The sequence below is a fragment of the Pseudochaenichthys georgianus genome, chromosome 7 (assembly GCF_902827115.2).
Source record: "Pseudochaenichthys georgianus chromosome 7, fPseGeo1.2, whole genome shotgun sequence".
Classification (NCBI taxonomy): Eukaryota; Metazoa; Chordata; class Actinopteri; order Perciformes; family Channichthyidae; genus Pseudochaenichthys; species Pseudochaenichthys georgianus.
The window spans coordinates 42,952,791-42,974,384 of NC_047509.1; the positions used below are offsets into that span (position 1 = coordinate 42,952,791).

The following is a 21,594-nucleotide window of genomic DNA, read 5'->3' on the forward strand; positions in this document are numbered from 1 at the left end:
GTTATTGGCTATGGTAGGTTATTGGTTATGTTCACATACTTATTTGATTACATCCACTTGTCTAAGATGACAACAGAGACTTTCGACCCAAAACCAGCAGTTAACTTGTGGATGCAAGCAGCTAATCGCAGACTCAACCAGAGTCATGGTCAGCTACCATGTCTGACAGAGAGGAAGACAGAGGAGAACAGTCAGGAGGGGAGTGATGACAGCTTGTAGGATTACTGGTCGTGCTAATGTTGTCCTGTGTTCACCTCTGCATGTGTGTTCTGTGTTCACCTCTGTGTGTTCAGTGCCGTGTGTCTGGCAAATAAAGTCAAGACCCCTCAAAAGTTACGGTTTATTTCATTTTAAGGATGAGCACCAAGCAACATCTCCAGGTGCTCCTTTTGAGAACCAGGGCAAAAAAGTTATGTGCACCCCTGATTATAGGCTGGACTCCCCATATGCTTGCTTGTTTCACAACAAATTGTAATTGCTCATATCTTCCACTTATACTTGGGGTCACCTGAAATTGTTCCAAAACACTGATCGATGAATAGATATTCGTTTGTGTGCTTGTTGTTTTATGCTGGAATTTGGAAAATGTAATAAATGCAGGGAAGTTGTGTTTATTGGTGTTTATCACACACACAGTCATGATTATTAGACTGTAATTTCTCCTGTGCTGTTCTAGTGTTGTTGAATGTCCTAGGAAGAGGTGACAGCTGCAGCTGAAAAGCTAATCTCTCAGGAAATATGTTTTGTTTTCAAGCAATCCTCAACATACTCCAAGATTGTTATACATTGGAGGGTGCACTTATTCATCAGCAGTTAACCAGTCAATAATAATGCTGTTGTTTTCCAGTTGAGTACCTTTTGGGGAAAGCCCACCCCCGAGTGGCCACCATGGGGGACGATAGCGAGTGGATGAAGCTTCCCGTCGACCAGAAATGTGAACACAAGGTGACTGATGTTTGTCTTCAATTATATTTTCTAAAGTCTACTTCAATCTTATATTTAAAAATATTTCCTCCTTATCAGATATTGAGAGGAAATGTTTGTCATCTCTCCCATCACATACAAAAACATTAGCGCTCTCTTATGAGAGAATGATGATAAATAGTGTTTACTTTTGTGTATATTTTGGATCAGTCGACCAGTAATGGTTTCTACTCATCAGCACACAATTATATCATTGTACGTCAAATAAATAATACTACTTCTCAGTTTCTTTTACTTAAAGGGGACCTATCATGCAAAATGCACATTGCTGCTCGAAAGTGCTGGAGACGCTGTAGTACATATGCCAGGCCTGTAAGTGGCGCTGTAGTCTGCCACAAAAGCAGCGAAGAAGACTTCCCTTGCATGGTTGCCCTTTTGTTTATTCCGCTGTGGCTCTTTTTCTCGCTCCCCGAGGCAAGCGTTTGCGCCTCCTGCTTTAAAAAAATGAATAATGACTATATAATCATGTAAGGGATAATGTGCAGCGACGTGGTCATTATGGGGAAAAGAACACCGACAGCTGATCAGGAGCCCGATGCCAAGCGGAGGGATCTAGATCGGCATGAAGGTGTTATTACACGGCCACATTCTCAACAAAGTAACGATATGACTCCCAATATTAATTGAAATGCTTTTATGGATTTAGAAAATGATTTTATTGATTTAAAAAATAGTTGTATTGATTTAAATTGACATGCATCCGCTAAGAAAAGTAGTCCGTTGTTAGTGTTTGAACGAACGTAACAACGGCAGGAACTGCTTCGATAGTGTTTTTGAGGAGCTTTTTGATTACAGATTTGAAAACATCGTTGCTTGCTTTAAAAGTAGCACAATTCATTATGTCAAAGCTTGGAAAGTATCTAGATATCCCTGCCCTGATGCCAAAGTAACTGCCAACTCCCCTTCCTGCAGGGGGGCGTGGTCAGTTGCAGCTCACAGAATCAGCCCCCTCCAAAAACAGGGCTGGAAAGAGCAAATGGAGTGAAATGAGGCATGGCTAAAATGCAGGATCTGTTTGGTATTTTGAAAAAAAATATATATTTATATAGGTATGGCCCTACAATATAAGTTTCAAATATAGCATGATATGTCCCCTTTAAACTAGCACAGTCTCCACCTGAAAATTATTCCTACAGACAACACTACTATGATATGATATTGTAAATAACACGTCCCGGACGGTGGGACGTGTACTTTTTCGCACACTGCTATCAGAACGACGAGGCGCAAGCTCGGGTCAGTCACACACAAGTGACTACTGTTGCCCCTTCACACCAACGCAGCTCCCGTTCTAGCTCCGTGCTTCGCTCACAACAACAACAATGGGGGACTGCGTCGGGTCGATGATCGTGTTACTTTTAATCACACGAAGCCAGATTAAATTAAATAACTACTTCTCCAACCTTGTACTTTTCTCCAGAGTGCTGTGGTTCATTGTTTATTAATGTGTTACAGCGGTATTTACAGCGCTGCTTGTCCACTGGAGTTTCTTCTCCCGTTAACTTACAGCAGCGCCCGCTGTAAAGTATCCACTGTCTGACTGTCACACAAGCAGCTGATAAATATCCCCAGTTCCCTTAGCCTAAGTCAGGGTTCGTACGGGTGCTTGAAATCCTTGAAAATGCTTGAAATTTGACGTGGTGTTTTCAAGGTTGGGAAAGTGCTTGAATTTTGGGAATGGTGCTTGAAATTGAGAAAGTGCTTGAATGTAAATGCTTTACTTTTACAATAAATTGCTGTCTGACTGAATAGTTAGCTTTTTAGATTAAAAGAAAAGCATTGCTTCGCTTCTCCATAAAACAGCTCCGCTGCGGCCTTCCTGCGCTATGCGCGCGACCTGCAAGTGTTTTTGTTACGTGTGACCTGGGCATTCTGATGAGAGTGATAGGTGACTGTGTGCCAGGAGGTTGCCGTTTCAACGAGCGTTGGCTAGCAGAAGACAAATACAAGCCATGGCTAAGACGAGGGTCAAGCCCACGAGTAGCCTCCTGCAAAGTTTGCAAAAATAACGATGCGAGAGTCTGCGCTGACGAGCCACATGAAAGGTACGCCATAGTAGAGCATTTTAGATTAGGCTAACGTTGCATGTTACGTTTGTTTAAGCTAACGTTAGCGAGCTGAATAGCGAACTCGATGAGGGATAATAATAATTGCAGGGGACAAACATTTCAGAGGAGCGTACCTATATTAATATGTGCGTTACAGTCGCCATCCTGTGGTGTTCAGAGGATGAAGCACACGGCATTTCATGTTCTAGTCACGAAATATAATCTATTGATTCGACACAGAGCGATTTTGAAAGAAATGTATTTCTACTGGTAGTATGTTTCGTGCCTAAACCAAATGTGACTTGCTCTATCGAAATCAGTCACATTGACCCGAAGACACATTTTCGTTTGTATTACTGGTCTGGGGGAAGCTCGCGAGTGTGTTTGTGTATTTTTGCGTTTGTGTACCGGGGAAACACTCACAAGAAACACCGGCTGTTATGCCTGCTGTGACGTTACATTAGTCCGTTCTCTGCTTGTAATTATGCCGAAGCTTCAAAGTTGTATTTATCATCTGAATTTGCCGAAACAAGTTTAATATTCTGAAAGCCAAGACTTTGTTTATTTGAAAACAGATGAAAACAAACTGTCTTTTATATAAAATTGAAGTATTATACAAGTAAAACTACATTTTGCTTTAATCCCATGTAAGTGTAGAATGAACAGTCTTCTTTTGGAGATGTATAAGTCAGGTGTCTTGAGTAGTCAGCATTACCTAAAATCATTGTACACATTTGTAAATATTATTTTCCACTTGTTACCATTGTGAGTCTATTTGTATACAGCTCTGCGTGATTTTGTGGCTACAATTCAGGCTAATACACTACCAGAGGTGGAATAAGTACTCATATCTTGTACTTGAGTAAAAGTAGAAGTACCAGAGTGTAATACTCTGTCACAGTAAAAGTCCTGCATTCAAAATGTTCCTCAAGTAAAAGTAGAAAGTATTCTCATCAAATATAGTTAAAGACAGTAAAAGTAGTCATTGTGCAGATTGGTCCATTTCAGAATAATATATATGATATTTTTATAATGATTGATCATGAAAGTGTTCTCAAAGCTGGTGGAGGTGCAGCTAGTCTGAAGTACTTTGTAGGCTGCAGGGTAGCTGGTGGATTCACTCCAGGTGGAACTAAAGTCTGATTCAACACTTGATTAGATTTCATATCATTCATCCAGATCTGAGAAGTAACTAAAGGGATTAAATACATGTAGTGGAGGAAAAGTACACCATTTACCTATGACTTGTGTGTTTACTGCCAACCTAAAAGTACCTCAAAAATAGTAATCAATAATGTATTGAAAAGGCTGATTTTGTTTTTGGCTGATTGTTTTGTATTGGCTCAGGGGATGCCTAGTCTACGTACAGATCACTAATTTTGAAATATTAACTTAGTTTTCTTTTCTTTAATTTGTCATCCTCATGTAGAATGCTATCATGAAACACACAGGTGGTTGTTTATAGCATAAAGAACCATCTGATTTAATGTGAGGTAGGGAAATAATCATTTGAGTATGTGTATATAAATATGTAATTTACAACAGCTGTAAGATGCTGGAAAATGCACCTTGAAAAGTGCTTGAATTTGATTTGGAAAGTGTAAGAACCCTGCAAGTGGAATGTGTTTCAGTCTGAAATGACGCTGTTTGGCATCAACAACGATGTTATGTAAAGTTTCTCTGGTAAAAATGGGTGATGTGGCATAGCAACCGTTCTAAACTGATATATTGACTAGGCTACTTGTTTTTTTTTAAGCCGTTGTTCTACAGGCACATTTTACCGGCGTATTTTTCATTATGATTCTACTTGTGATAGTCGGACATGACAACCTGTGCAGCCCATGTATTGCATTCCATCCGATGGCTTCTATAATACAAAACGTCTGCTCCCTCCACAAGGATCAATAACAGTGAACGGATGGTCAAAGAAGGCACAAATAAACAGAACACACGAAGCCTGGTTAGTGTTGCCTGACTTTATAAAGTGTGTTTTTGGTTGCGTAATTCTAATCACTTTGCTCAGCGCTACTGCTTATTTCAACTTTATTTGACATACTCTCATAAATGTTAGTTCAGGTTAATCTCGCCCCCCTCCGACGTAAGCGTGACGTATGCGGTTCTTGCCTCTAGCCCAGGGGTCTGCAACCTTTTTGGCCAAAGACGCCATTTTGCCCCCTTTTCCACAATGTCTGGAGCCGGAAAACATATTTGATAGCTTATAAAGTTTGTATTTATTGTTACATCATAGACAAAAACTACAGGTTTTTTGCATTCATTATTTATTACATTATAGAAAACTGTTTACCTCAATTTACCATTCTACCTTAATAATAAATAAAGAACTGTATAAGGAGAATACAAAAATACACAGGCCTACTTTAAAATAAATCAACACAAGCACTTGGAGAGTCCTCTGCACCATTTTGAAGAAAATGAATTAATTAAAATGGGCCCACTTTGAAATAAATAAAACATATAGCTGCACCCTAAAAAGAGTTAACCGATTGAATTATGACTGAAGATCTTCAGCTGTCTTCCTCTCCCGTGTTTTTCCTCCAATACGTAAAGGCTGCAGCACCTTTGACAACTTCTCTCTACATATCAAACATACCGGTAAGCCTGCATCGTTTGCTGTGAAAGCATAACTCCTAATTAAATCCTGTGTTCCTCCGGTACTTTTCTTTGATTTATCCATAGTTCGCTCATCGAGCCGGGGGTCAGGTTATTCACCTGCAAGAAAAGGCGCTGGTGCGGGTCCGTAGCAGGATGTGACTCATATTTTAGTTGACCTGATTAAAACCGTTTTTTTAAATGTATTTATGTATCACCTCAAAATACAAGATACGAAACATTTTTCAACCGTGCAACAAAATAGAAATAGTCCTACAAATATCTTTATTTATTCCCTTCTTATTTTTGTCTAAGCTCAAGGGAGCCAGAGCAGAGGGCTTAAAGAGCCGCATGCGGCTCTGAAGTCGTGGGTTGCCGACCTCTGCTCAAGGCCGACACTTTTTTGGGCTTGGTAAGACAGGTTTTCGGGTTTTCCTGTTCCGCTGCGGCGTGAACAGGAAAAACCGGTGCTTATCAGGCACAAGCTCCAAACTGGCCCTGGAACCGCGTTGGTGTGAAAGGGGCAACATGCAGGGCCCCGCAGTCATCCGGTTCGACCTGACATGGCTGTGTGACTGACCCGAGCTTGCGCCTCGTCGTTCTGATAGCTCCGCCCCTTCGCTCCAACCCCCCTCCCTCCCCCCACATCTACAGGTGAAAATTACTTTAGAGACCCATTCATCGCAAGAAGTGTAGCTAAAGTCAAGGCCGCAGATTCGTCGATGTATACTGCCACAGAGCAGATTCGTGAAGTTGTAATGATTGATTTGAGAGGTTGTAATAACTAAGTTGTAATGTAAAATATATTTAAAAAATATATATCTTTCTGCAAGTGAACATTTCATCACTAAGTTCATTTTTTTTCTACAAGCTACAAAACCTTTTTTGACTTCAAATTTGGTTCACAGTTACGTGGATATTTTGTACAAGTGTAAATGTATGCGCACGAGCTCAAAGTTTTTTTTCTGCAAGTGCTCACATCAGGTTTTACAAGCTCTCGCATTTTGCACCATATCTACCTTCATACCTACCCTGTTTAATTGAATTGTTATCCTCTAAAGGCTTCTGGAAAAGTGGGATTATACCAATACTCAAATTCAAGTCTTACTAACACCCTGTAAACCAGGGGTCGGCAACAGGCGGACCGCGGTCTGGACCCAGACGCCGACCTATACGGACCCGGAGCTATAATCAATACATTAATAGGGGATTTTTCGGTGCCTCCCGCTTTGTTAACGCTGATTTGGGTGACTTGTGTAATTCGTGGAGAACCGAAGAGTTTTCGTTTTGGGGGACGGACGGACAACTTCTCACTTCAAAAAAGAAGAAGAAATCTAGACTGCAAAAATAATTAAACAAGCGAGTACCTGTTTTTCCTGGCCAAGGACAGGTTCCTTGAACACAACACAACACGAGCGTAATGTGTCTTCACGTGGTATATGTCTCGTCTGAAAGGAGTGCTGACAGAGAGCACTGGAACGCCGCTCCAGCCCTTAAAATATTGCAATACCCATAAGGAGCCGTACACATGCCGCAGTGTTTGCGTGGCTGTGTCTTTAGTTGTAAGCACAGTGGCGATCTGTTGTTATTAGCATCTGGTTAGCTAGCTATGCTAACTCATTTAAAGAGCTTTTCTACAACCAGGTGGAAGAGAGCTCTCTCCTGAGAGGCTCAAATAACCTCAGCTCAGTGAGGTTAAGGCACACCTTGATATGATCATTATAGTTATTAATGAGACTAAATGAAAAACAGGTATAAAATACTATATGACAGTAACACAAAAGTTGTTAAAAATAACAAGAATAGAGTTTAAAAGGAGAGTGATTTGTAAAATATCTAAAAAGAAAAATCTGCTTACAGTTCTGTTTCATATGGGTGTTGAGAGATGTATCCATAGATCTCTTAATGTTGCTCTCAAAGTGCACCAGATTGATGCTTTTAACTTCAATATTTAATATTCTCGGGGGAGCATGCCCCCGGACCTCCCTAGAGGAGGTTAGGGGTCCCCCCCCACTTAAATCATGTTCACATGGTCATGGATAGGATACTAAATACATTTGCACACATCTTGTGTCCATATCTTTCTGTGTTGGTGGTCATGCCACAACCGTGCACGTGCATGCATGCGCGAGTCATGGTAAGATATCTGGATTAAGAGGTTGCTTTTTCTTTGCACAGCATGAAAGAAAGGCCAAATGAATGGGCTGTGATTTTAGTTTTTTTTTTAAGCAGAGGTTGAGTTCAATCATTTGAACGGCCCTCGGAGGATGTTGTAAAAATTGAAAGGAAAAAGGTTCCCCACCCCTGCTGTAAATAATAATAAAAACCCTTGATTTATAACATCTCTGTCTCCTATTGATCTGAATAGAACAGCCAGTTAATTGAAGCGTTATAGCACAGGCCTTTGTCAGATGGTATATTACGCTGTTTTTTTCCTGCTTCAAATAGTTCTCTCTTTTTTCACCATACCTGTGTTTCATCACTGTAACCAATGAGCACCTGCATGTGTGTGAGAATGGCCCTGACTCCATGTCAGCCCAGATTTACAAACTCCTGGCAGGACAAGCTCCAGCTCAATTCTCACACTGAATTTAAAAAAAGTGAGTGAGGGACTGCAATATAAGAGGGAAAGAAAGAGAAACTTTAAAACTGTTCAATTGTTATGATGTGTAAAGACTGATATTGTTCTATAATCGTCTGAAACTGTTAAGTCATGATGTGAAACGGTTAACAAAGAAAAAGGGACACTCAAGCTGCTGCTACACTTTATTTTATTTATCTAAAATTAAGCACTTTTAAGATGCACATATTTTCAAAAGCTATTATTTATTTTCTCTATTTTATTTGTAAATGCAGCGCGAGAGGAACATTACACATATCCACAGTATTTAAGTAATGTTAATTTACAATAAATATTGTTGTTTTTGTACTTTCTTTATTTGATTGGCAGTCAGTTGTTGATTACATGCAGACGTTGATAAAGCTACAGGTCACTTCAATATATTTCACACTAATTCATGAAGCAAGTCAGACATTTTGATGTTCCGGACCTTTGCATGGGGACATTTTCTCTAACTGGACCTCGTTGAATTTTAGTTGAAGACCCCTGCTGTAAACCAATCGACTATGACATCAAACTTAATATAAAAAACTTTAAGAAAAATAAGAGTACTGCGTGTAGCAGTATAATTAAACATTACAGGTTGTGAGTGACATTAGTTGTCATATTTTTATATATGCTTAGTAGGTTGTGGAAGTGCGCTCCAAAATATTTGTTGATCTTCTTTATTGGTATTTATTTAAATGTAGAAATAAATTATTGTTTTTTTTTTTTTTGGTTTTCAGTTGAATTATACTTAAAGTTCAGGGTAATCAACTGTTGAAAACATACTGTTAAAATTATTATTTTTTTTTTTTAAGTTCAATAAATGGATGTTTTCAAAGTCAATGGATAACCGTTTTTAATAATCGTGATATCAATATCGACCAAGATAATCGTGATTATGATTTTTGCCATAATCGAGCAGCTCTACTCTGAACCCTGTAAAGGATGATTCTGGAGTCTGGTGATATGCAGTCTAATACCTTGTTTTTTTTCCTACTCACTCAAATATTACTTGACAAATGCATATTAATCCCATAGGTATATAGAGTTTTGAAGTGGGAGAAGCTTGTTTCAGGGTTTTTCCTAGTTAAAACTAGGGGAGGTGGTACATTTTGATGATTTGCACAAACATGCATGTGTGCCGTGTCTTCAACAGGCCCACTTTTACAACCTATACATTTGTGGGCTTCTAATGAAAATGGTTTTCTTGATAGTGTGTCTATAAAATGAATTTCTTGATATTAAAAGTGAATATGTGCTTCTCTGCAGTGGTCCCAGTAATATGTGTTCCTAAAGTTACCACTAGGGGTGCAACAACTAATCGACTTAATCGATTAAAATCGATTACCAAATTAGTTGCCAACTAATTCAGTCGTCGATTCGTTAGTGACGTCATCACGTGTGTTTTACGCGCCGTTAAGCTCCAACGTTATTGGTCTTTTTATCGGTACTGGAGACATTTAAAAAATATGTCATGTATTATTGCTACAAAAACATTATATCGCAGTCTTGGTGTCGCCAACTCGTTTCTAATATGCAAAAAGACAAACAAATGCGTCCATGATGTATTTTCGATCGGACGAGATCGCTCTCCCGTCTGTGCGAGGGGGCGGGGCAGTTTACACACACGCGGCTGCTACATGCAGCAACACACTGCGAAGATGGCGGAGAGAACGCGCTCCGAGGTGTGGTTAAACTTTACCCGTCTCGATGTGGAGATGCTCGTTGCCTAAAGCCCAATAAGAGTTTAGCATGTAAGGGCGGTAACACGAGCAATTTGTCTAAACATTTAGCAAAAGTGCTCCACATCCAGATGGAGGAATGCACCGGGTTCGACTGTCTTTCTAGTAGCTCTGTAGCCCCGTCCACAGTAACGTGTCCACGTCAGGTGTTAAGTATGCTAGCAGCAACACACGGAGCTAACTACATTATATAAACATAATGATTAGAGGTAACAGAGTTATTTAGTTTGTTAAAGTTTCAGCTGTTCTGTTTACAGTTCTGTCATCACATTATTTAATACCATTTGTTAAAACACTGTTGTTTCTTTTGATGTGAAATATTATTTATTTTATTTAAATAAAAAGCAATGTTAATTTTGTTCACAATTTGTTAATTTAATAATAATGTATTTTTGAATCAAGTATTCATCTTTATTGTGTTCATTGTTAGTTTCCACATGCCAAAAACAACCTCAAGCTAAATCTAAAAGTTGATGGCTAAATAAGAGCGTTTGAGAAATTGTGCAAGGCGTACAGTAATAGTCCGAATAGTCGATTAATCGATTATCAAATGAGTCGTTTGTTGCAGCCCTATTGGGAACACAAGAGCTATGTTTACCAGGAACTAGGGATGCACTGAAGTGTGGTACAACACCTGATGTTTATCTTTTTGCTACGACATGTGGCCCAGTACTGTTCGAAGTCATTATTTTCGGACTTCTTTAATTTTGAAGGATAAATACACAGACTGAGGGCGATATGGCATAACTTCATAGTAATTCGCAGTGCATCGGCCAAGTATATAATAATCATTAGTACAGTATGCGCTGATGAAATTGCCTTTGGTCCAACCCACAGCTACCCCATTTATATTAGAGAATGTACAAAACATTGTAAGCAAAAATTGAAGTGGAACTATAGCAGAATAAGTCGAAGGGCACTCGCAAATAATAAACCTACACCAAGGCAATTTCCATGAGTAAAACACATCGTGTGCATCTGCCCCTCTGTTCGGATGCACTCCATCAGTTAATGTTCGTCCTTGGTCACTTTTCAAGTGGTTTTCCTGTAATTGACTAAACTTAAGGCAAAAGAGCCTGGAATAAAAGCAAGTCGTGCACACTTGAAGGGAAAATGGAGAAGATGAAATACCAGATGTTATGAATGTAGGTCACATGCCCTGTCGGTTTGACAGGAACTGGTAATTCAGTTGTGTGTTTTATACATGCTTCTTTTTTTTAAGGAAGGCATTTTTTGTGTTTATGACCTAACCCTTTCTCTTTTTGTGACTCTTTTCCAGGTTTGGAAAGCCCGTCTGAATGGTTATGAAGAAGCTCTTAAGTTGTTCCAGCGAATAGAAGATGAGAAGAGTCCAGAGTGGGGGAAGTACCTGGGGCTAATAAAGAAGTTTGTCACTGACTCTAATGTTGTGGCTCAGCTTAAAGGCCTGGAGGCTGCCCTGGCCTTCATTGAGAATGCTCATGTAGCTGGCAAGTAAGTAAAACATTTTTCAAGCAGGACTCATGTTGTTCTGAACATTGCCTTAGTCAGGGAAGAAGGTGTTAAACACACTAAATTAGCAAGTCTTAATAAAAAAATCTTTCCCCTTTTTGCTTAAATATGTTTTGGAAAATGCTTTGTGCCGAGTCGTCCTCTAGGTTAACCGGCAGAAGAACTTGGTGTCTGTTATTTATGGTGCGAGGCCTGCAGTTCAGAGCACTGAATGCATTGTCTTGACCAACAGCAAGCAAAGCATGCTCTCAGGATACCTTGTTATATATCCTTTATTCACTGAGGCGGAAAAAAGCAATTTCTTGGATTGATATGTTTTTTTTTTAACGAATATCCTCCAAATTAGTCTTGTGTAGTTACAGTATGTGCGTGTCAGGAAATGCGTTGGGTCTTCAAAGATACTTCTGTGTAACAAAAGCTCAGGAACCGTAGTACTTTTGGAACATCTAAGTGACGGTTGGCTGTCGTAGGGATGCGACAAAAAAGGACTAAGGTCGGATAGTTTAAAAATCAGCTCCAAAATTCTAACCCTATCACCTATTCCTTGACCTCTGAGTGAAACGTCACGGGGTTAAGGGATAGTGGATAGGAGAATTCAAAAGGACTTAGGAGAAGAGACTGCGGTACTTTAGAGAATCCGACTGCACTTTCACTATCCGACGTGTTTATGATGCGCCAGCGGACGTCATGAATGTGCGTCTGCTGCTGTGGGGGAACTATGGAAACTACAGTTTTCTATACAGCGGACTACAACATGGATGTTTAATAAGAACGAGGGACTACTGTAAACTCATCTAGAGCAGTGCTTCTCAAAGTGTGGTCCACGGACCACTGGTGGTCCGTGAGCGCCCCCTAGTGGTCCGTGAGTATATTGGTAAAATTTCACATTTGAAATAAATAAATCTGTTTAAGTTTTTCGCACTCTCGCGGGAATATCTCCGCAATGGAACGAGCTTAAGTTTCACTTTCGATTGCATGATATAGCCCAGATAAGCACCTTCATCACACATGTTGCCACTTGTTTGTACAATTTTCAGGCGATTTGTAAAAAACTGTGTTTTTGGATATTTGTGGAGTTAGGTGGTCCACGAGTGTTTTTTTATTGGTTAAGTGGTCCTTGGTATGAAAAAGTTTGAGAAACACTGCTCTAGAGACTCTGCACCGTGCTCTGATGCTGCTGCTTTGCTTTATGAACGTGGACAAAGAGAAACATATTCTTCAGGACCAAAGTTGGAATTGAAATAAAAAAGAAAAGTGAAACTTATGCTCGTCACCCTCTCCCTCCGGTCCACATTAATACAAATGATCCCAATACGTATGATTGTATGAACTATGAAAATATCTTAAAATCAATACAAATGTATTTATTATAAACGTTAGTCCTTAACATCTATCACTGTGTATATCACCATTCAGACATCTTTTAAAAGTTGAACAAAGAAAGATTTGTATACATACTAGGGATGTAACGATATATCGCAGTAAATAAATGTCTCAATACCGTCGTGAGACTGACAAAATCTACTGCGATTAAAAAAAAAAAATATATATATATATTTTTAAAAAAAAACCTTTATTCAACCAGATTGAATTGAGATCTCTTTTTCAAGGGAAACCTGTAGCAAGTAGGTTACAACATGAACATAAAACAACAGATAACACAAAAGGACATGGTATTTACAGGGCTACATGTACATACCTAGAGACATTGACAAGTACCAACAGTATATGTATATCCCGCCCTGTCAATAAGCCTCACCTTCTTGGCAACAACTGTATTGTTTTTGAAGTGGTGGAGAGACAATGCACAGTTTGACCCACTGCTGTCACCCATGGCCAAAGCATATCTCTCCGTCCCAGCAACATCAGTACCAAGTGAGAGTTTTTCCACAGCAGGGGATTTTGTAAACGCCCAAACATCCCAGCTTCTACCTGGACATGTGGACGTGCTCATATTCCTAAAAGATAACCTTGATGATACCGAGTGAGTTAGTTAGTGACTTGAAAAACTAAAGTGAAACTTGATTTTATTCTTTGCAGGGTCTGATTATTATATTGTTGACACTTTAAAATACTACTATCCTACTAAAATGCTGTACAAATCCGATTTATTATTTAATAAAGAATTTTTCTTTATTTTTCAATATCGCGATAAATATCGTACCGTGGACTTTTTGGTATCGTTACATCCTAACATAACCTACGCATTCTGGTACACTTTGAGAAGAAAATAAATAAATGTATTACTACCAGACATATTAATATTTGATGCCATTGTTGGTGTTTCACTTTGTTCTGAAGCTCAACTTGATGCTTGCTCCACACAGAGAGAAAAGCAAAGAGGAGAGAGTCTGTGTGAATTACTTTAAATTGCGGGTAAGGGTAGATAGCCCCCATTGTTCTGTGACCTGTCAATCATCAAACCGGGGGTCGTATTTCATTATGTGTTAATTTGTATCTGAAGTTGTACCCATGGATGTATAAAGAATAGTTCTACCGCAAAGTTATTCTCCGTAGGGACTTCCGGCAACAATCTTGATTCCACCAGTTGAGAACCACTGCACTAAATTGTCAACCTTATCAGATTAAATCTATGCATACTGAATATTGAAAAGTCTACATAAGGCAACACATAAGATGATGTTCATCAGTAGATGTGTATACTGTGTTCTGACAGGCAGTGTTTGTATCAATCTCCACAGGACCACAGGTGAGGTGGTGTCGGGCGTGGTGACCAAAGTGTTCAACCAGCCAAAGGCACGGGCCAAGGAGCTGGGCATGGACATCTGTCTGATGTACATCGAAATGGAAAAGGGCGAGGTGGTGCAAGAAGAGCTGCTCAAAGGACTGGAAAACAAGAACCCAAAGATCGTGGTGGCCTGCATCGAGACTCTCAGAAGGGCTCTCAGGTCAGTGCTCCTCCCCCCCACGGGTTAGAAAGGCCACACTAATGGCGCATTTCCACTGCAGGGCCTCGTACGGTATAGTTAGGCCTTGGTAGGCTCACTTTATGCTGCGTTTCCATTACAGTTTAGGAACTGGGGTAGTAACACAGTGTAGGCGGAGCCGTGACGTCATCTTCAATGCGAAACACAAAACCAACATCAGCCGTTAGCTGTTAGCTCACAGCTCCTCATATCTGTTCAGAAACTAGACTAAAGTTTTATTACAATAATCTTCACATCTTGTAATCATTTCTATAATTTTGAGCACCAAATTATTGAAAAGTATCGAAAAATACCGGTATCGTTAAAATCTTAACGATACCCATCCCTAGTGCTGGGTATGCTGTTTTGTTTCTTTTTATGATGCACATTTTTATTTTCAATGTTAAATGTCTATTTAAATCCCGTCCTGGTTTTTACTTATACAATATAAATTGAAAACCATATAAATGTGTAATGCGCGTCTTATAACAATAGCACAGTTTCCAATTGGACCTCCTCCCTAACTAGAACAGTTTATTTTTTACTGCTGGTCCAAAAAGTCATGCTCGTAATTTATAATGTCAATCAAAGCTGTCAATGACACTCACTACTGTCACCTTTCTGTGGGTCATCTTATTCCTACAGTGAGTTTGGATCTAAGATCGTGACGTTGAAGCCAGTGGTGAAGATTTTATCCAAGCAGTTTGAGTCCAGAGAGAAGGCGGTGAGAGACGAAGTCAAGCTGCTCTCTGTTGAGATCTACAAATGGATCAGAGATGCTCTAAGACCTCCACTGCAAAATATTAACTCCGTTCAGGTTGGGCACACTCTTCAGGGCACACCCTTGCCATCCTACTAATGTTCATCTTTCAGAATCAAGGGAAACTAAACCTTTGCTCGTTTGTTCTCTGTCCCTGCAGCTGAAGGAGCTGGAGGAAGAGTGGGCGAAGCTGCCTTCTTCTCCTCCCAAGCAGACCAGGTTCCTGCGCTCACAGCAGGACCTGAAGGCAAAGTTTGAACATCACCAAGCCCAAGGGGAACCGTCTGATGGTTAGTAGAAAACTGCAAACATAAAAAAACTTCTCTTTGATGTTGAGGAGTTGAAGATTCATGATCTGCTGCCATCTCTTTCTCCACTTTCAGGAGAGGATGAGGCGGACACGGTAGCAGCAGTGGATGCTTACGAACTGCTGGAAGCCGTGGACATTTTGTCAAAGATGCCCAAAGACTTTTATGACAAAATAGTAAGTTTATCAAACTATGTAGACATCTCCAAAAAATATACTTTGATACAAGAAGTCTTTTTGAGTTAACCTGCTCTTAACCTGTTAAGCGGAGGCTGCAGGCTTCTTTTTTTTTTTTTTTTCACGAAACAGTGCCTCAGGGCTTCTTAACATTTAACAACCTATGAATGTGTCATACCCACTTAACGGGAAGAAACTCAGCTAACTGACGATACGAACCATTTTTGCCGAATCAAAACACAAGTCTCACAAGAAGCGTCTAAATGAGCCCTCAGCAAAAAATGCTTACGCACTTAGCACAGAACTCACGGTAGAAATTGTTTGTTTGTAGCCTTTATTTAACCAGGTGAAGCCCCTTGAGATCAAAAGATCTCTTTTTTAAAGGGTGACCTGCAGGACATTAGTTACACACGTAACATAAAAACAACAGAACAACAATAAGGATGACATACAACATAATGTACAGTTTACAAAACTCTATTCACAGTGACAGGTACCATGAGTATCAGACAGCATGTCACCCAGCCGAGTTTCAAAGTGATGCAGGGGAACCAAAGTGCTCAGTTTTAAACAGGTTTGCAGACTGTTCCAATTTAGTGGAGCTGCACAACTAAAAGCTTTCTTCCCTAAGACAGTCCTAGCACTTGGCACATTTAATAAAACAACACCATGAGATCACAGGCAATACGTACTTTCAATTCGTCCAGAGATCAGAGAGCAGATATAAAAAGGTAGTTTACCCATAATGGCTTTATAAATGAACATGTACCAATGACTGAGCCTCCGTACAGTTAGTGAAGGCAGACCTGCCTTGCATACAGGGTACAGTGATGAGTAAGTGCTTTACAGTTAGTAACAAATCTCAGAGCACTGTGATACGCAGCATCTAACTTTTCCAGGCAATGGGCTAGTGCATTCAAATATATCAAATCCCCATAGTCCAGCACAGGTAAAAAGGTCACAGAGCCTTTTCCTGGCCTCAAGCGAGAAACAGGACTTGTTCCTGTAGAAGAAACCTAGCCTAACCCTCAGCTTTTTAAGCAGATTAGTGACCTGAAGTTTAAAAGTAAGACAATCATCAAGCCAGATACCAAGGTATTTGTAACAGGTAACCACTTCAAGTTGTATTCTTTGCGTAGTTACAATATCAAAAACAGGCTCTGGTGTCTTTTTTGCTTTTGAAAAGAGCATTACCTTGGTTTTATCCACATTTAAAAGAAGCTTTAGTTCAGAGAGCTGAGTCTGAATAGTGTTAAAAACAGCTTGTAATTTAACAACAGCCTCTTTAATGGAGGGACCTGCACAATACATCACAGTATCATCCGCATAAAAATGTAAAGTAGCTTCATCCACATTATCACCTAAACTGTTGATATATATGGAGAATAAAAGTGGTCCTAAAACAGAACCTTGTGGTACACCATTAGAAATTTGTAACCACTCAGAAGACAGTCCATCAAAGTGAACACATTGGGACCTTTCAGAGAGGTAGTTCACAAACCACCCACTGCATGGCTGGATATGCCAATACTGAGTAGCCTCTGCTTTAAGATGCGATGATCAACGGTGTCAAACGCTTTGGAAAGGTCAATAAACAGAGCTGCACAACTCTGCTTATTATCTAAAATACTAGTAATGTCATTTACCACTTTCATTGTGGCAGTGATGGTGCTGTGTAGGGGTGCAACAACTAATCGATTAAAATCGATTACCAAATTAGTTGGCAACTAATTCAGTCGTCGATTCGTTGGTGACGTCATCACATGTGTTCTACACCCCGTTAAGCTCTAACGTTATCGCTCTTTTTTTATCGGTACAGGAGACATTTAAAACATATGTCATATGTATTATTGCTACATAAACATTATATCGCAGTCTTAGTGTCGCCAACTCCGTTTCTAATATGCAATATGACTACAAAATGCGTCTATAATGTATTTTCGATCTTCCCAATTCAGACGAGAGATCTCTCCCCCGCCTGCTTGCGAGGGGGCGGGGCAGTTTACACACACACGCAGCTGCTACATGCATGCAACACACATACACGGAGGAGATGGCGGAGAGAACGTGCTCCGAGGTGTGGTTAAACTTTAGCCGTCTCGATGTGGAGATGCTCTTTGCCAAAAGTGCAATAACAGTTTATCATGTAAGGGCGGTAAAACGAGCAATTTGTCTAAACATTTAGCAAAAGTGCTCCACATCCAGACGGAGGAATGCACCGGGTTCGACTGTCTTTCTAGCAGCTCTGTAGCCCCGTCCACGAGGAACGTTTCCACATCAGGTGTTCTGTATGCTAGCAGCAACACACGGAGCTAACTACATTATACAAACATAATGATTAGAGGAAACTGAGTTATTTAGTTTGTTAAAGTTTCAGCTGTTCTGTTTACAGTTCTGTCATCACATTATTTAATACGATTTGTTAAAACACTGTTTCTTTTGATGTGAAATATTATGCATTTAATTAAAATAAAAAGCGATGTTAGTTTTGTTCACAATTTGTTTATTTAGTTTTGAGATTGATTTTATTGCTTTCCAAAATTTCCTAGGATTATTTAGGTTTTCTGTGGTTACTGACAAAAGTACTTCGACTTTGCACTATTGACATTTGAAGTGAAGCTATTCCTTAGCTGCCTAAAACGCAGCCACTCTACCTCTGAGCCTGATTGCCTAGCCTTTGCCCAGGCCTTGTTTCTCTCATGAAGGAGACTGGACAGTTCAGCAGAAAACCAAGGATTGTCTCGTCCCTTCACTCTAAATGTACGCAGGGGTGCATGTCTATCAATGATCTCCATAAAACCAAGATAAAAATAAGACCATGCGGTTTCTACATCAGCACACAGATCGATTTTACCCCAATTAAAATCAAACAGATCATGCACAAAACCCTGCTCCACAAAATGTTTTATGTCTCTCTTGATGATAATGCGAGGTTTAACCTTTTGGACCTTAGTGTCCCTAATTGTGGCTATGATCGCTCAGATCAGAGATGTTCACAAGTCTTTTTTTGCAAGTCCAAGTCAAGTCTTTGGTCACGAGTCCAAGTCAAGTCTCAAGTCTTTGTGGGGTGAGACTTGATCAAGTCTCAAGTCTTTGGTCACGAGTCCAAGTCAAGTCTCAAGTCTCTAAAAAAAATTCTCATCATGTCTCTTCTGGTTGTAATAAGCCTTCTATTGTCTGCTGCTATCCAGTCTGTTAAGAATACTGCACAGCTATATCTAAAACATTCAAAGCATGTACTGTGTTATTATCACTCCTATATCTATTAGCATACAGTATCAGTACTGATTAGTTGTTTGTTATATGATCACTTTAAACAGGCTATTGCAATGCAATATGAGGAAAAACATCACACTTTAGCTAAATTCAAACCACTTATAAGCAAAACAATTCAGAATCAGAAATACGTCAAATACGTCTTTGTATCAACCGTATTGTTTAATTACACTGGGTCTCTAATGATGATTTTAAGTCTACTATTAATAAACATATTCCTCTATCCTTTCACTCAAACCCAGTGTCATGGTAACCTGATAAACCTGTAACATTAACGTTACGTGGTCAACAATAAACCTGTAACCTGCCTATAAACCAACAGATGTATTTTTTTTGTTTTGTTTTTCACTTTAATTTTTATTGACATTTTTATAAACATACAAAACAACATATAGTTCAGTATACACTTGAATTAGAGACCCATTGAAGAAGAAAAAAGAAAATGCAAATAATAATAAAAACAAGCAAACAGTGACATGGAAGCTTTCTATCCTATTTTAATGCAAACTAACAGATGTATTTATGTATGTAACCATGTATTTTTCTACATTTAACGTTAGCCAGTAGATGGTGGCAGCGGGTAATGATTAACGTTACCGACCTTTTTTATGTCATGTCAAGAGTTGGATGTCAACGCCACTCAACTTAAACAAGTGTGACAAGCAATTCACTAATCTTTTCAGATATTCAGTTACAAAGCTAGTAGCAAGCTAAGTTAACATTACACAACTGATGCTGAGCTAAACATGTTTGCTAACCGTCCATGCGTTAATGTGACTGACCTCTCCGGGTGAGTTTTCAAGTGCCTGATGAAATTCGACGTTGTTGCGCCAGCATCCTTGATTTTGATATTGCAGTCTTTGCAGTGTGCGCTCCTTTTGTTGGTGCGGCCGGCGTTTTGTTCGAAGTTTTTGTAGTTGAACCTGATTACAAGCGGTACAGCTGCAGGTGTGCCGCCAGTCGCCATTGTGTTACTACGAGGTAGTAACAGAGGCGCGCACGTCTGCGTAATGAGCCCGGCTAAAATAACTGGATGGCCTGTCAGCCTTCCATCTGGGCACAAACTTATCTCGTGCCCTCATTGGTCATGTGCGCATTCGTGTGTGTTGGAGGAGGCGGGCTCTATAAGGAAGTAGCAGCCTCTAGCAGATTATCTCCGGTTGTGTATTTTCAAATTCTAGCGATCTCGAGCCGGTTTCTCTCAAATGTACCTACCCCACCTTTAATACGCCAAAAATAGAAAACACAATGATTGTTCACGAGTCCCAACACACAAGTCCAAGTCAAGTCTGAAGTCTCTGTGTGTGCGACTTAAGTGCGACTCGAGTCCCCATCTCTGGCTCAGATCATTTGCAAATACTCCCACAGATGAATATTTATGGGGAGCATTAGTTAAAATGAGATCAATTAGGGAGGATTTATTAGGGGACCTAATATTAGGGCGAGTAGGACTGTCAACAATCTGAGTAACATTTAAAGAGATACAGAGGTTTTTAAAATCCTCTGACACTGCAGTTAAGCAGTCCCAGTTAAAATCTCCAAGTAGCACTATTTCCTTGTAGTCTAGTTGTGATAAAAGATTTGCTAGTGAAGACAAGGAGTCTTTGACAGCTGAGGGGGGTCTGTAACAGCCCACGACCATGACCTGTTTTCTGATCAAAGGTTGTGTTCAATGGCATTAAAACGAAAAAAACGCCGCTGAAGGTTAATCCAATGTGTCTGTCACTTTGAAATGATTACTGATTATCCATCCTTCCATTTTTGTCAAAAACAGAGATTTCATATTAGCTGCTATGAGAGCTACAACGCAGCTTCCGGTTTTTGGCAAATTGCGTGCGCATCACTCACTCCTCAACAGAAATGTTTAGATGGATTTAGGAGCTTCCCCTCGATTCTATTGGCCCTAACGGTTAAAAAGAGGTGTCAATCATCAAAATCGACCAATGGGTTCCAGATATATGGCAAATCCACCCAAATGACCCCAGAAGTATTTTGTTGTTTTTAGTCTACTATCCCATCATTCAAGGGTGGTTTTCACTATAAGTAATGGACAGAAATTATAATTAAAAAATGTTTTTTGTATTACTATGTTCAATCTGAATTTACTTTAAAATAAAAAAAAAACATCTATATTGATTCTGACTTTTCTACATCCAACTCACAGGTTTATCATTACTTTGAGAACAAAGATTATTAATTGACCCCTTTTTAGAAGTGAAGATATTGTCATTTGTTCTGGGAATGTCATTTTCGAGCCTGAGACCTGGAAAACAGGCTCAGGGGTTAAGGTATCAGGTTAAGGTATCCAAAGCCAGAATTCTTAACGACTTAGTTAATACAGATTCTACTACTGAAACACTCTTAACTACACAATTGAACCCTGCAATATCGATTTTTGTAATTCAGCTTTTCAACATGTTCTGTTTCCTTGCTATCTGTTTCTGCAGGAAGCAAAAAAGTGGCAGGAGAGGAAAGAAGCTCTGGAGGCGATAGAGACTCTGATAAAGAACCCCAAACTCGAGAACGGAGACTATGGTGACCTTGTCAGAGCTCTGAAGAAGGTAAACGTGGAGAAACCCTTCATGGTTTCCTTCAGGCAGTTTATTCAGGAATTAGTTTCAAGAGAAATGACTTTGGTCTAACGGGACTTTGGGGAATGTGGTGAAT

General features: G+C 39.7%; 1 protein-coding gene across 1 annotated transcript in view; it reads left to right on the forward strand.

Moving 5' to 3' along the window:
* Window positions 1–850: 850 nt before the first annotated feature.
* Window positions 851–21,594, forward strand: part of ckap5 (cytoskeleton associated protein 5) — a 76,362-nt gene continuing 55,618 nt past the window's right edge. Inside the window, 7 exon segments of the mRNA XM_034087681.2 lie at window positions 851–945; window positions 11,269–11,462; window positions 14,183–14,389; window positions 15,053–15,224; window positions 15,328–15,457; window positions 15,551–15,651; window positions 21,375–21,488. Of these exon segments, the coding sequence (XP_033943572.1) occupies window positions 889–945; window positions 11,269–11,462; window positions 14,183–14,389; window positions 15,053–15,224; window positions 15,328–15,457; window positions 15,551–15,651; window positions 21,375–21,488 (975 nt within the window). The 5' untranslated portion in view covers window positions 851–888.